The sequence below is a fragment of the Onychostoma macrolepis genome, chromosome 16 (assembly GCF_012432095.1).
Source record: "Onychostoma macrolepis isolate SWU-2019 chromosome 16, ASM1243209v1, whole genome shotgun sequence".
NCBI classification, from domain to species: Eukaryota; Metazoa; Chordata; class Actinopteri; order Cypriniformes; family Cyprinidae; genus Onychostoma; species Onychostoma macrolepis.
In genome coordinates, this window is record NC_081170.1 from 13,194,961 (window position 1) to 13,209,606 (window position 14,646).

Genomic DNA, 14,646 nt, shown 5'->3' on the forward strand with positions numbered 1-14,646 from the left:
TTGCAAAATGAACTTTTTTTTTGTTTTTGAAAGAAGACTCTTATGCTCACCAAATCCACATTAATCATACAGTAAAACAGTAATATTTTAAAATATTATCAAAATTTAAAATAACAGTTTTCTATTTTAACATTTTTATTCATATTTTTTATTTTAACATAATGAAATATGTTCCTGTTATGGCAAAGTTAAATTTTAAGCAGCCATTATTCCTGTCTTGAGTGTCAAAGGATCCTTCAGAAAGCATTCTGATATGCTGATTTGGTGCACAAGAAAAAAAAATTCTTCTTTTTTTTATCATTGTTTAAAAATAGTTGTGCTTCTTAATAATTTTGTAGAAACAGTGATACGTTTTTTTTTTCAGGATTATTTGATGAATAGGAACACTGAAATAGAAACATTTTGTAACATTATACTTCACTGTCACTTTTAATCAAATTAATGCATCCTTGCTAAATAAAATAGCCTATATTTAAAAAAAAGAAAAAGAAAAAGACATTTTGAACGGTATAGTGAAAATATCATTGGTTTTATTTATGTAAAATAATGGAGTGCACAAATTTCAGAATTCCAGTATAAACTGCACTGAAGTCTTAATATGGCCTTGGGCATTCATCGGGATCAAATGCATAATTGTAATGTTGATTCCTCTGTGTTGCTGCGTGGTATAAGGGCTTGGTCTCTCTCTGGGGCTGCTGTGGCTCACGTTGTTCCTTCTGCACTTTGGCATTCAGCTCTTCAATTTGTCTGACCAGGAACTGCTTGTCACGCTGTTCCTGTTACACCCAGATAAATATGGATTAAAGGATGGATTAATATTGGTTCCAGTCAGAGGATTAATTGGAAACAAAAAAGTCATAGTTTAGGTAGGTGATCACACCACTTATTATAAATGTTATATTATTTTATCTTAGCATTTTTGTGATATTTATCTAATATTCAGACCACAAACATTTTTTTTTTGGTGCTTAAAAAGGTATGCAAAAGGAAATGTATTGTAATTCAATCTTATTATATTATACAATTACACAATTTAAATATGCATAACCATTCTAATCCATAGATTTGGATTACTAATAACTTACCAGTTTACACTGAGATTTCAGCAATGTTACACTTTTCCCATGGACAGATGTTAAAGCGCTCACATAGCACAGGAGCACACTATATATATTACAAATAAAAAATCAGTCCTAATCCTGCAGCAATATATTACTTATGCAACATTATCTCTTAAGCAAATCTTTATAGGAATATCAATGTTTTTAAACAAATTACAGTTACAGAAGTATTGGATACAGAGTAAAACTTTACATGAAACCGTAAGAAATCCTGAATTGAAAGGCTGTTTATACTGACCAGGAGAAGATGAAGAGTGGTATGGAGAATTTTTGAGAGCCAATATAAAACAGGAATTCTTTACTGGTGTGGCTTAGCATTGTGACAGCTCCTGGTACAACATCCCACATTGCTGAGTTTGTGCGGAAAGGCCCACAGCCATAAGATGGATGGATCCTACCAAAAAAAAAAAAAGGAGAGAGATGCAGAAACTCAACATAACACTTGACATATACATGATTATACACAAATATTCTTTCTCTGTCATTAAAATCAGTGTGCTACAGCATGAAGCGTTACAGGCCACACTGACTTAGCCACACTGTAAAGGAGAACCATGCTGGACAACATCCATCCAAAGAGCAGAACCAACAGGAAGAAGAAATTGGAGGTGGTGGATCGAAAGTTTCTTGTTGCTGGTTGACAATTCTGGAAGAGAGTTATCTGACACAAGCAAACAGAAACAAATGAGAAATTGCAATCAATTGTATTACTTAGATGTGTGTGTCTAAGAAGGGTGTGTTCATGGTACCTTTTTGCAGTAATAAAAGAGTATGAATTTGATGGTGTTGATGAATGGCAGCAATGGACAGAAAAGAGCTCCAGTCCAAACCACCGTTTGACTGTAAACTAGAGCAAGAACATTCGGGGCAACCAGAAACTCCTGCCGTCCCACCAATTGAGTCAGTTTACATGAGCAATGATCAACCACAATCCTGAAAATGGCAATAAGAAGTTACAGGCTTACATTTTCTATATAGAAATGTATGACCGAACACACAAATGTGTAAACAGACCTGCGTGGGAATTCTACCAGGATAAGTGTAGCGATGGTAATCAGGAAGTCAAAAAGAGTCAGTTTATACATTTCCTGTCCAACTCTTGTCTCCCAGCACTAAGTAGTAGTGAGAAAGAGGCAACGTTTTGAGACTCTTTAAGCATTAAACAGTAAGATATCTATTCTTAAAGTTACACTATAATGTTCAAAAGATTGGGATGAGTAAGATTTTTGTTTTAAAGAAATTATGCATTTGGATGCATTCATTTATCAAACGTGACAGTTAAGATATTTCCATTGTTGCAAAAGAACTTCCTACTCATCAAAGAATCCTGAATAAAAAGTATTATGTTTCCACAGAAATATTAAGCAGCACAACTGTTTTCAACATAAGTTGATGTTTCAAATCATTATATTAGAATGATTTCTGAAGGGTCATGTGACATTAAAGACTGGAGTAATGGTGCTGAAAATTCTGCATTGTCATCATAGGAATAAATTACATTTTAAAATGTATTAAAATAGAAAACTGTAATTTTAGTAGTAAAAATGTTACTGTATTTTTTTTATATCAAATTAGCAGCCTTAGTGAGCATACGAGACTTCTTTGAAAAACATATAAAAATCTTACTGAACCTAAAATTGTTAGTGTATCTGACCAATTTAGGAATGAGTGCATATCTTAGTTGTTTACCTCATATCGTTTGTGATTATATTTACAGGGTGTGCAGTATTCACTGCTGTTTTCTCCCTTACAGGTAATCTGCTCCCATAGAGTGAACAGCAAAACACCCAAACTCACCAAACGCAGGAATACCGCCCTACAACAACCAACAGATAGACTGAGTAGAATTAAGCAAGTAGAAGAGTCTCCAAAACAATAATGACAAAGACCAAATCAAAGAGAGCAATGTATGAATAGAAAATGTGTGAGTATTTAGAGAAAATGACGGTGCTTCATTTGAAATGATTCATTTTGAAAGCTATTTAATGAGGGTCAAAATAGAAACTGCAGGAGCTCTCAATGATGCTCTAACCAAGGCTAAACAAGTACTGCTCTTCATTTATCTGCTCTATGTCCTCTTTGATATCTTTATTCTGTGTGGGTGTGAGTATTGATCGAACCTCAACAGTGCCAGGATGACGGTGGTACTGGGAGAATACTTTTCCAGTAATGCAATCTTGTCGCACAGTAACGGCACCACAAAATTGCTTGCTGTTATGACCATGGAGGGTAAGTATTGCAACAGCAGCTCCGTAAAGTCTGATTTTTCCACGTTGGACTGAGAGAAAGAGAGATTTTAATAAATTAATTATTGAAAAATAAAGCCAGACATTTTATAATGTTACTTGTATATCATCTTAAAACTTCCGCTTAACAAAAACTGTGAATCTGAATTTGCTGGCCAAAGGCAATATGTGACTTATGTATGGTGGAATGTCAGTATTTAGTTTTAGATATTTTTTGGGGTCTTTTTTAACTTCAGCTAACCTGGCTGAACTGAGTTGCCCGTGCAATACAATAGAAAGTTGCACCGATGAGTATTAAGACTACTAGGTTAAGGAAAACACGGAGTGCGTAGAGAGAGACTGTTTGGCCCAAAGTCAGGGAGGCAGCCTTTTTTTTAAGCCTTTCTTCTTCTAGATCCACCTAAGGGTGACAGACACAGTGGGAGAGAGAAAGAGAAAGAGAAAGAGAAAAAAAACAAGACAAAAATAATAAATAACAATATACTGCACTAGTAGTTCCCTCTAAAGGAATAGTTCACCCGAAAATGAAAATGTGCTAAAAAAATTTTCATATCACCAACTCATCACTCGACTCTGCAGTAAATGGATTCCATCAGACTGAGAGTCCAAACATCTGATATGAACATTTCAATAATTTACAAGTAATCGGAATCACTCCAGTCCATCAATTAATGTATTGTGAAGAGAAAAGCTTTGTGTTTGTAAGAAACAAATGTTTCAACTTTAAACCATTGCTTCTGGCTAATATACCAGTCTATAATCCGTAATAACACTTCCTCCAGTGAAAAAGTCCAAGCCTGGCTAGTTATCTTTTCATTTTATTTTCATTTGTGGGTGAACTATTCCTTTAATGATTTTGTTTCCCAAGTACAATAAGTCTCTGTATTTTCATATGAAATACAAGACTTCTTTCCAATGCACAGACCTGTAATCGGTGGCGAAGATTGTTTTTTTTAAGTTTTGTTGCACGGTCTCCTTGGAGACCATGATCCCATCCTGTAAACACCAGCATACTGTAACCCCCTACTGCTCCTCCACCCGTCACTACAAGACGAGCTGTGTCGCCCATTCTGTTGGCCAGAGATGTCAACGTAATACTTCAGCAATGTCCACTCCTTTCAATATGTTAGTAGCAAAACCTGACAAGACTCACCTAATAATCATACAAATCAAGCAGAAGAGGAAGTAGAAGGCTGCCGTCAACAGATAGGCCAGAGGGATGTTGTAAGAGAAGCCATTACTCTCAATCACTGAATTATTATAATAGCCATAAAACAGGTATGAATACTCCATAAAACCCTAAAGAAAAAGATAATTGTGATGAGTGAAGATCGTTAAGAAAATATTCACAACAAAAAATATGATTTGAGATCAACTAAATAAACTGGGAAAATGTTCTATTTATTTTTGATTCAGAGTGATTCATAAGTAAACTTCACATTATTTCAGGCTCACAAACAAGCATAATAATAATAATACTTCCTTGCTTCACTTTCACATTAATTCTCATTCCATTTGTCACATTGTTTCTCAATTATTTAAATTCAAAGTTTAAATGAAAATGTTGGTTTAAATTGAAAATCTGCCATTTAAAAAATGATGACAGTGCTGACGATGTTATTAAATTCATATGATTACATTACTGTAAAAACAAAAATGTTATACTTTTATTTAGCAACGATCCATAAAACCTGAAGTGATCGTAAAGACCACAAAAATATAACACAGAACAATTGTGTTCAATTAATAATTAGATTTGGTTCCTGAGCATCAAATCAGCATATTAGAATGATTTCTAAATGATCGTGTGACACTTAAGACTAGAGGAGAGGATGCTGAAAATTCAGCTTTGCCATCACTGGAATTAATTACATAAAAAAAAAAAAAAAAAATAAAATAAATAGAAAATATATTTTAAATTGTAATTATACTGTATATTACACAATATTACTATTTTTATTGTATTTTGATGAAATAAATACAGTCTTGGTGAGCATAAGGGACCTCTTTTAAACTCATTTTAAAAATCTTACCAACCCCAAACAGTAGTGTATCAGACTATGCATTCAGAAATGTCAAAAAATCTGAATGCGTGCCCATACCGTTCCTGAAACCAGGTCCAGAAAGTATGTGTAAAACACCAGAAGGGCATCAGGTTTTGGATCATACTGCAAGCATATCTCCACACCTGATTGATAGATAGATAGATAGATAGATAGATAGACAGTATTTTAACAAAGAGGGTTAATTCCTGATAGTGTTTTTCCCTGAATCCCATCATATTAAGAGTAAAGGTCTAGGAAAATTAGGGAGAATCCCAGCAATCCTATTATTAGGATTGCTGCAGGAAACAACCTTGCATTAGGTAATGAAAACATATCAGAACAGGAAAGAAAAGACTTTAGTCAATTAAACACAACAGCCAACCCGTTTATAAAGTAATACGGTTTTCTTTGAAAGGATTAGTTATTATAATGAATTATTAACCGAATTAAAAAATGCTTTTAAACATAGCATCATGTGGGTTTATTGTTTTTTAAATCTAATATACCTTTGCGAAGTTAAACTGTGAAGGAACTAGCACTAAACATGTCAGACTGGTCTTGTTGCTTTTATGAATACTATTATACTGTTATCTGATAACCAGTTATAACATTCTCATTAGAGGCAAATTAGGCAATCGAGCAAGAGAAGGTTGTGTTGTGTTGTATACCAGAGAGATTGTGTTCCTACCGGTTAGATTGACTGTGGGAGCGATGGTGGAGTTTAAGTTCATGGAGCGAAACACAATGCTGGGAATGAGGACAAATGCTCCGATTAACAAGGAGGACAGAAAGTTGAGAATCACAAGAAATCTCAGGTACAAGAAGTAGGATTGAACTCCTCCACCAAAGTGACCTACAAAAAACAAGTGGATGAAGTTTATTTTTAATGATCTTGTGTCTTCCATCTATAGCCTTTATTTGATCTAATTTCTCATTTTTGTTTATTAATTCATATTTTCATCACCTCCTATCCTTTGGATTCCCCTCTTCCACAGAACAAAATAGCTGAGAATGAATTTGGCAACCTCACAGAAACGCCAAAATGTCTGTGATTGTCTGATGTTCCAAGAGCTAGAACCAACTGGAACTCTCATCTGCTGCACCTGCCTGGAAGAAGACAGCGAAAACAGAAAGAATTGTTTTTCTTCAATCCAAAGGTATCCCTAAATATTGGTAATGTACATATTTTAAAAGTTGAACCTGGTAAATTTATGTAAAAAGATAATGCACGTATACCATACTGCCTTCTTCAGACCCATGTGCAGCGGCAGCTCACGGAGATTTCGAGGTTCGTTTGAGTCTTCAGCATCTTCAGGTGGGGAGGCCCAATCAAACTGAACCGCACTTGTGCCTTGGGCTGGAACTGTCCGCAGCCTCAGTGAATGCTGGGAACCGTGAGGACTAGGGTAGTCTGTGCATGTTCAGAGATGTATTTCAAAGCAAACACAATTATAAAAATTGGTATGTTAAAATTATACATGGCAAAGAAGGGATAATACTGACGCTTAACTGTACTTGGAGACATTATAGTCAAATACAGCAATGGCTGTTAAAAACTGGGACTGAGAACAAAATGGAGCAGTATTTCCCCATTAGCTCTTAAAATATTCTATGCACTACATTTCTATACATAGCCATGACCTAAATATGCACATCCCTGCCAGTTCTCTTTAACCCTTCTAAAATAACATAGACTTTACACCATAGACTTCACACTGAACATGGGTGAAACTAAGGACATATCATTGCTGTTAGATTTACACTATTCAGTATAATAAATCTCACAAGACCATACAGACCATGTATTAGATTTGCATTAGAGAGAGAACAATGATTAATTGTATTGTTACTGTTTTTTTTTTTTTTTGGTTTGTTTTTTAAATAGTATCAATTTACAACACGTGTGTAAAAATATGTATGGCATTTTACAATTTGATTTGATTTATTTAACATTTTAAAAAGTTTGAATCACCTTATAATTTACGGGAAAGGGATTTTCAGAATTTATTTAGATTATATTCAAATGGTTTAGTTGTTACTTCATTGTAGTGTTAATGTACATTTTACAGCAAAAAACAAACTCTGGAATAATTGTTAGCTAACCTTATGTATCATATTAACTTTCTGTTACACACACACACACACACACACACGGTCTTGCCTGGAGGTGGATGGACTTGATTGTTGAATTCTCTCAGCTCCATCAGAAAACAGGTACTATCAACATGGATTCCACATAAAACAAAACTAAAAGACAAATAGCACAATCCAGAAACAGCAGCTGTCAGTAGTGCATAGCTATTGTTTAGCAAATTCCCACCGACGGAGAAGAACACAGGTGTGTCAGGACTGTCATCTGGACTTTGAGTCTCATGGAAATAAACTTTGGAAACACTTCCTTGTACTTATTACCAGCTGATCACTAGCTGCATGCTATAGGCAGACTAACTGTGTCTTGTCAGTTGCAACCTATTGAGAGATCCAGTTACAATGCGTTAACATTTGTAAACATTTTGCTTTCTCTGTGGATTCATAACAGATTTACTAAATTGGTTGTGACTGTTTAAGTAATGACTAATAACTGAAGAATGAAGTTTATTTGTTGATAAAAAAAAGTTATGAGTTAAAGTTATAAGCTGTTTATGAGCTTTGGTCAGTGTCTATGTGTGCTTTATCGCCTGTTAAAAGTGTTGTCATAGAGACAAGGGGCATAACCTTTTTGTTGCATGAGCCAATGAGTCTTTATACTAACAGACTATCAAATCTTATCACCATCACACACTGTTAATAAACAAGAGAATTAAATAATAAAAACTTCCATCTCAGTGCAAAAAATCCTGAAAAACGGCATCATAATTTGCACAAAAATATTGAGCAGAACTTTTCAACATTGTTAATAAAAATTACCACCATTTTTTGTGAGCACCAAATCAGCAAATTAGAATGATTTCTGAAGCATCATGTGACAAAACTGAAAAGTTTATAAATAATTAATCACAAAAATGTTTGAGACAGTTAATGAAAACTCACTTCATGTAAAAATCAGATGATGCTTGTTAACACATTTTTTCTCCATTTCACCAGAAGGAAGTTTGGGTGGGATAAAAAAATTTAAATAATAAAATAAAAAAATCACTGTGGTTTTAATGAAAATATAGATTTTTTCCAAACAAAACCTCAAAGATTGGAGTGGCACATCCTGTGTTTAATACTCCAGAAAGTAAACATTAGATATACAACATATCAGGTAGATATTACAGGAACCAGGACACAATCTGATCAATAAACTAAACACCGGTGTATGAGGACAAAATAATCAGAATGTTTTTAAAATAGGACTGTTCATTATAATTTGTTAGAACAAAACTTTTGAGCTCTTTTGAGAAGCTCTTCCTTTGTAACATGGTAATTGGTGCAAAATTTTAAATGGATTATTTTAAGCTGCACTTTACATCATGTGGTATCAAGCTAAAAAATGAATGAGCAAAATAGCAGAAACATTCACTCCTACTTTCTGAAAAAGTGAAAAAAAAGTTACCAACTACTTTCACATTCTTTGTAGAATAATAATAATAATATTTTTACATATGACGCAAACATTAACTATCACAATGGATGAAAAACAAGGCAGACTAAGTTTTAATGACAATCCATACACCTTATCACAAAGGTTGTATTACCTTAAAGACACCAGTACAGAGAGAGTAAATCTCCACAAATCTGCGCTCAAAGTAGTGATACGGGTCCAACATTCATTCGTTTTTTTTTGTAAATGGATTCGGTTACTCTGTGTGGGAGATTAATTTGAGTCCCAAGGTCACTGATGAGCAAAGAACCACTATTAAAATACAATACAAACCTCCTTTCCAATTGTGCATAAAGAACATAATTTAAACAATAATGACCTGGTCAGAATGCATCTATATGGTTGCACTGTTTATCATCAGATAACAAAAAGAATAACTTTAAATAAATGATAACATGTAATTATGGAAAATATTTGAAGCTATTTTCACTGTTAATAAAATACAGACTGATGTCCTTGGGTTCATCATGTATTACACTTCTGTGCTGTGTTTTAAAAAGCAAAATACCTTGAATGGCAGTTGATGGCTATTACAGTGCATGTTGGGAAATGTTTTGTTTTTTGTGGTAAACATACCAACTCTCCAGTTATTAGCATGATCATCACGTCACATTCATTTCACTCAGCCTTCTCTCTTACTACATCCTCTTTCTCTCCTTCACCTCGTTCCCTTCTCTCTCTCTTTTTACCTCCTTTCATCACTTGTGCTACTCCTATACAAACAACAGCAATGATGTGAATTATGAAGTATATGGAGCTCCAGTAGTAGATGGTGTCGCTGGCTTTCAGGAGAACAAAACCCATGCACATGTAGTCGTAAGCCCTCATCTTGAGGAACCAGTGGATCCAGTCGAAGATATTCTGGCCTGTCGGCCCTAGACGGGCTCTGACCGATGCCTCCATGGCCGATTCTGCTGCAATACACAGTGGGATAGTGAGAAAAGAGAGATAGTAACCAGCATGGAGGCCATGCCAATAAGCACTGATTAACATAGTCCATCCAGCCCTGCCATAATAAGTAGAGAGAGAAAAACAAAGAGAATGTTAAAGATTAGTGATGGTCAATAACAGCACAATGCAGTTGAAAGGTCAAATGTACATGCTTGTACCTGAGAGCATACGCTCTGAAAGGAGCATTGGGGTAGATGTAGTGGTGAAGCCACCACTGCACCGTCATGTTCCAGTAGCGCATGCCATGCCGAACCTTTACGCAGAAATCTGTGTTATAACAGTCAATGTTCTGGATCGTTTTAAAGTCATACTCCACAGCTGTGTCTGGATCAGGACTGAAACAAAAATAACATTTCATTAACGTTTTCAACCACATGATCAAACTTCAAGCGAGCTTCTAATTTCCTGTAGATAGTCTAGCTAGACTTGTAGATACGTTCTTAAGAAATATGGCCTTTTTTTATTGTGATTAACATTTACACTAGGGGTGCACAATATATTGGTACCATATTAGCTTATGTTGATATTAAGAGATTAATTTTAATTTATCTGTACTGTTTGATTTAATTGTGCATGCTCTGTTTAAGTGCTATAAACGGGCCCAGAAAACGCAAAAAAGAACAATTCAGTAAATTTATTTTTGGTAAGCCTTTCTTTGCAAGCTTGTGAAAAACGAGACACTCAGATTTCACTCCACCTGTGACGTAGAAAGAGGATCTCATTATAATATTACCGGCCCTTAATCTGCCAGTTTCCACCCATGGTGCTTTCACAACAGTGTACCAGCTCTAACGCCATGACGAAAGTTTGAGCAAAGCATGCTAACTGTTTTGTATTTGGCTACACTGATGAGCACAGAACAGAGAGCAGTGGATTTATTGATGTATTTACTGTATATTACGCTGCTGAAAATTTAGATTTCCATCAGAGGAATAAATTACTTTTCTTAAAATATATATACATAGAAAAAGGCTGTTTTAAATCATTTATACTGCACAATACCACTGTTTTTACTGTATTTTTGAACAAATACATGCAGCCTTGGTGAGCTTAAAAGTTATTTTCAAAAACAATTACAAAATTCCTGGTACTGCAAATAGATATTTAGTTATTTCCTGGTATAAATATAGCTGTAGGTGGACTTCAAAAGTCATCAGATTTACGAGTTACAGTCAAACTGTAAAAGCACATTATAACTCTATCAATAAAGTTAAACACCCTACCAATATTTCATCGTTGGCCCTCCTCCAGGTTTGGACAGCGCCCCCTGGGGGTAACAGCCTAGACCTGCACTGATGCAGCCAGCCTCTGCCCCACACCAAGCAGAGTAGAAACGCATCCGGAATACAAAGAAAATTGCCACCATATAGAAAAACCTGAAATATAATACCACTATGACTCTCAATATAATAACAAATCGTGATAATGTATGATTTAATTTTACCATCTCCTTTGGTGTATAATTTTAAGACTCTGTTTGGAATGGTATTATAATCCAGAAAAACGAACCTGTAAAAATAGTTGCGGTCCAGGAACTCATCAGTATGGACATAGGACAAGGGAAAGACGGAGTTGACGGCTATGAAAAGAGCTCCATAAACAGGCACCATCTTCAGCCTCTGCAGGCAGGGCTCTTTACCCGGCAATGACAGAGGATTGGACTGCTGCAACCAGTCTGCATACGTCTGATAACGGAAGAATGGACCTGCAGAACACCGGCAAGAGTGGGGGAGAAAGAATGGAAAATGAAGGAACATGACAAGAGAATGGTAAGAGTTATCAATGAAGACATGAAGCAGATGGGCAAAGATAGGATGGAATATAGGTATGGAAACAAATGGAAAATTGGAATGAAAAATGAGCCCACAGTTTGGGAGGACAAATCATGGCAAAAGAGGAGCAATAATAAACACAATCAGTTATGAAAAGAAATTGGACTCACACATTATTGAACTAGTAGCAGAGAGAAACAGAGAGAGACATGTTAGCATACATGCAAAACAAACAGTACAGAACATTTGAATAGACTCAAAAGCATTCCCACATATTCAAATCAACACAGAAAGCATGCAAAATACCTGTCATTATGCCCACATAGCAGTAGCTGTATGATATAATGTCATAAAATGAAGGCTCATGGGAAAGTCCTCCCACCACTGGGGATTTGGTGAAGGTGCTCACTTCCTTTTTCTTCTCCAAGTGATAACTTTGAATCTCATTGGCTAAACTGACCATCTGTGCATTCAAAACAAAACTCATTCAATATATATCAGGAGTTCAAAACATGGAAAATGTGTCTAATTTTATTCTCTCTTACCTTTAAAGTTAACAGAAGTTGAATGGCATTGGCAAAAGGTGTTGGTTGAGGAAGGCCAAACCAGGTAACCAGACGGAAAAAGAGGAGGTACAGAAACGTCCAACCCAAAGACAGAGCAGGGGCACTTCTAAAAAACAAAAACAAAAACAAGACGAAAGTCGAACAGGGGAATCACGCCAAATCCAATGTAAAAGCCCTGACAGCTACATTTCATACTAACCGCCAGTTCATCTTTATAATCAGCCATGTTCCTAACACTGTGCATAGAGAGTGTAGAGTGTGGATCCCACAGGTTGCTATTGAGATGAGCAAACCTAACAGCAATGCTGCCCCCTGCTTGACTGGAGGACCTGGGAAATAATATACAGGAAAAAGATCAAGGGCTATAATTTAAAGTCACGATTCTGAATACTTCTCTATTGTGACATACATCCGAGAATAATGGGTTATCACAAAAGAAATTCATTAGGGCAGGAACTTGGTTCCATGCATCAGTTGTTGATTGGATTTTGAGACGTGGGCATTACACTTAATATTTATATAAGAAGATGAATGTGAATTTGCTTTAGGGTGTTGGTTAGTTTGGGGTGGTGTTTACAGCAAGATTTAGAACATGCATTTAAAACAGATAGATTACATTTTCATTTTGTGCTGACTTTATAATAGGGTGAATTCAGGGACACTTAATCATCCTTCTCATTATTATTTCATTACTCCAATCAGCATTAAGTATTCATACAGCAATGAAGCATCACTGGTAAACTGGGAAAGCCAATAAATTAATTGTAATTTTGTATATTTATTTGACCTACATAAATTTACATTTTGATCCATTTACTTTAATAATAATAAATAATTTGCCAGTAAAAACTGTGATCTATGGGGTTTTTAGGTGAGGTCTATGTGTGTTTGAAATGAGATTTCAAACTGTAGTATTTATTTAATATTCTGCACTTTTTGTCACAAAACAACATTGTGTGATGGGCTGAGCCATTCTAAAAAAAAAATAATAATAAAAGTAAAACAATAACAATGTCAATGTCAAATTAACCAGCTTCACCTGTATTCACCCTATTTTTCACACATTAATGTGAAGAATAACATGGTCAGACTTACTTAGGTAGCGGAAGAGGAATCCTACAGGTATTGATGCAGCAAGGATTCCTAGGTAGACTAATTCATCTGGTGACATCTTTCTGTTTACACCAATAACAAAGTATAACAACTGTCTCACAGACCGGGATTCTCAACTCTGGTCCCTGAGGTCCACTTTCCTGCAGAGTTTAGCTCCAACCTTGATCAAAGGTTGAGGGCAAGAGTTGAGAACATCTGGTTTAAGATATCACATTTCATTATCAATCTAACATTCAAATTGTGTGTGGCTTGGGTTAAAGGAAGAGTTCACCCAAAAATGAAAGGCTGTCATCATTTATTCACCCTTCAGTTGAGTTTCTTTCTTCTGTTTAACACAGAAGATATTTTGAAGAATGTGGGTAACCAAACGGTTGCTGGTCCCCACTGACTTCCACAGTAAGGAAGAAAAAAAAACTTTATGGGTGAACTATCCCTTTATTTAGTTAGGGAAACTGCCAACATTTAATCAGTCATTCCATCTTTGACTATCTTTGACATTGCTAAAAATGTAACAATGAGATGCTGAGGTAATGCTTATGTACTTAAAACGCGTTTAATCTTTGCTTAGATTTTAAGCAAAGAATGACTTTACTGAACCAAAAAATGACTTTACTAAACCAAACATTTCCAACTTATAATTACAGGTCTCTAGTTCATGCACTCATCTCCAGGCACCAGTCATTCAACATAAGTTATCTTGTGTTTTTCATAAATCTGACATTTGAATAGTCCGTTTTTAGATGCACCTAATGGACTGGCCTTGCAGATAAGCAGACTGACAATGGATCAGTGAGAATGGATAACATATACCTCCTATAATTCTGAAATAACCAGAGCAATACTTACAGCAGTGATATATGGAGATGTGCTATCAAGACGATTTATTGGGATATTAAAATATCCTGCAGTCCCCTTTAACCGCCCGCACTGGCGTGTTCTGTCCTCACCACTTCCTACTACCGCATATGTTCATGGATGGCTTTACGTGTTGCCAGATATTCATAACAAACTCACCCGTAAATTATGAAGAAATTGTAACAAGAAAAGAGGAGAGAAATGATAAGGTTTTGTCTATACAATAAAAATAGATGAAAACGGTTCATAATAATAATAAACGTAATTCATTTTCAGGAAGATAACGGTTAAATAAAAGAACCAGTCTCCGTCTGAATATCTGGCAACCTCTTCAACAGACGGGAACTTTCACTGTGGCTGCTAGGGGCGGAGCACTGATTGATACAGGAGC

General features: G+C 35.4%; 2 protein-coding genes across 3 annotated transcripts; both read right to left on the bottom strand.

The window, feature by feature from the left end:
* Positions 1-510: 510 nt before the first annotated feature.
* Positions 511-7,807, bottom strand: tmc4 (transmembrane channel-like 4). Its single transcript, XM_058747867.1, has 16 exons — positions 7,574-7,807; positions 6,649-6,823; positions 6,377-6,519; positions 6,101-6,265; positions 5,470-5,555; positions 4,521-4,666; positions 4,293-4,437; positions 3,609-3,767; positions 3,242-3,399; positions 2,811-2,937; positions 2,136-2,233; positions 1,871-2,054; positions 1,652-1,782; positions 1,360-1,515; positions 1,086-1,164; positions 511-776 (listed from the first exon to the last, which is right to left on the bottom strand). Exons 1-16 carry the CDS (start codon positions 7,614-7,616, stop codon positions 594-596), a joined length of 2,178 nt encoding a protein of 725 aa, XP_058603850.1. The 5' UTR covers positions 7,617-7,807; the 3' UTR covers positions 511-593.
* A 789-nt stretch (positions 7,808-8,596) lies between these two features.
* Positions 8,597-14,401, bottom strand: mboat7 (membrane bound O-acyltransferase domain containing 7). Of its 2 annotated transcripts, none has more exons than XM_058747868.1 (9): positions 14,247-14,401; positions 13,383-13,560; positions 12,487-12,616; positions 12,267-12,393; positions 12,028-12,184; positions 11,459-11,654; positions 11,173-11,325; positions 10,108-10,284; positions 8,597-10,004 (listed from the first exon to the last, which is right to left on the bottom strand). In XM_058747868.1, the coding sequence occupies exons 2-9, from the start codon at positions 13,456-13,458 to the stop codon at positions 9,617-9,619; spliced, it is 1,404 nt and encodes a 467-aa protein (XP_058603851.1). In that variant the 5' UTR covers positions 13,459-13,560; positions 14,247-14,401; the 3' UTR covers positions 8,597-9,616. The 2 variants fall into 2 exon arrangements, with proteins under 2 accessions (XP_058603851.1, XP_058603852.1); XM_058747869.1 differs by having other exon boundaries at positions 13,383-13,462; positions 14,247-14,356.
* Positions 14,402-14,646: the final 245 nt, after the last annotated feature.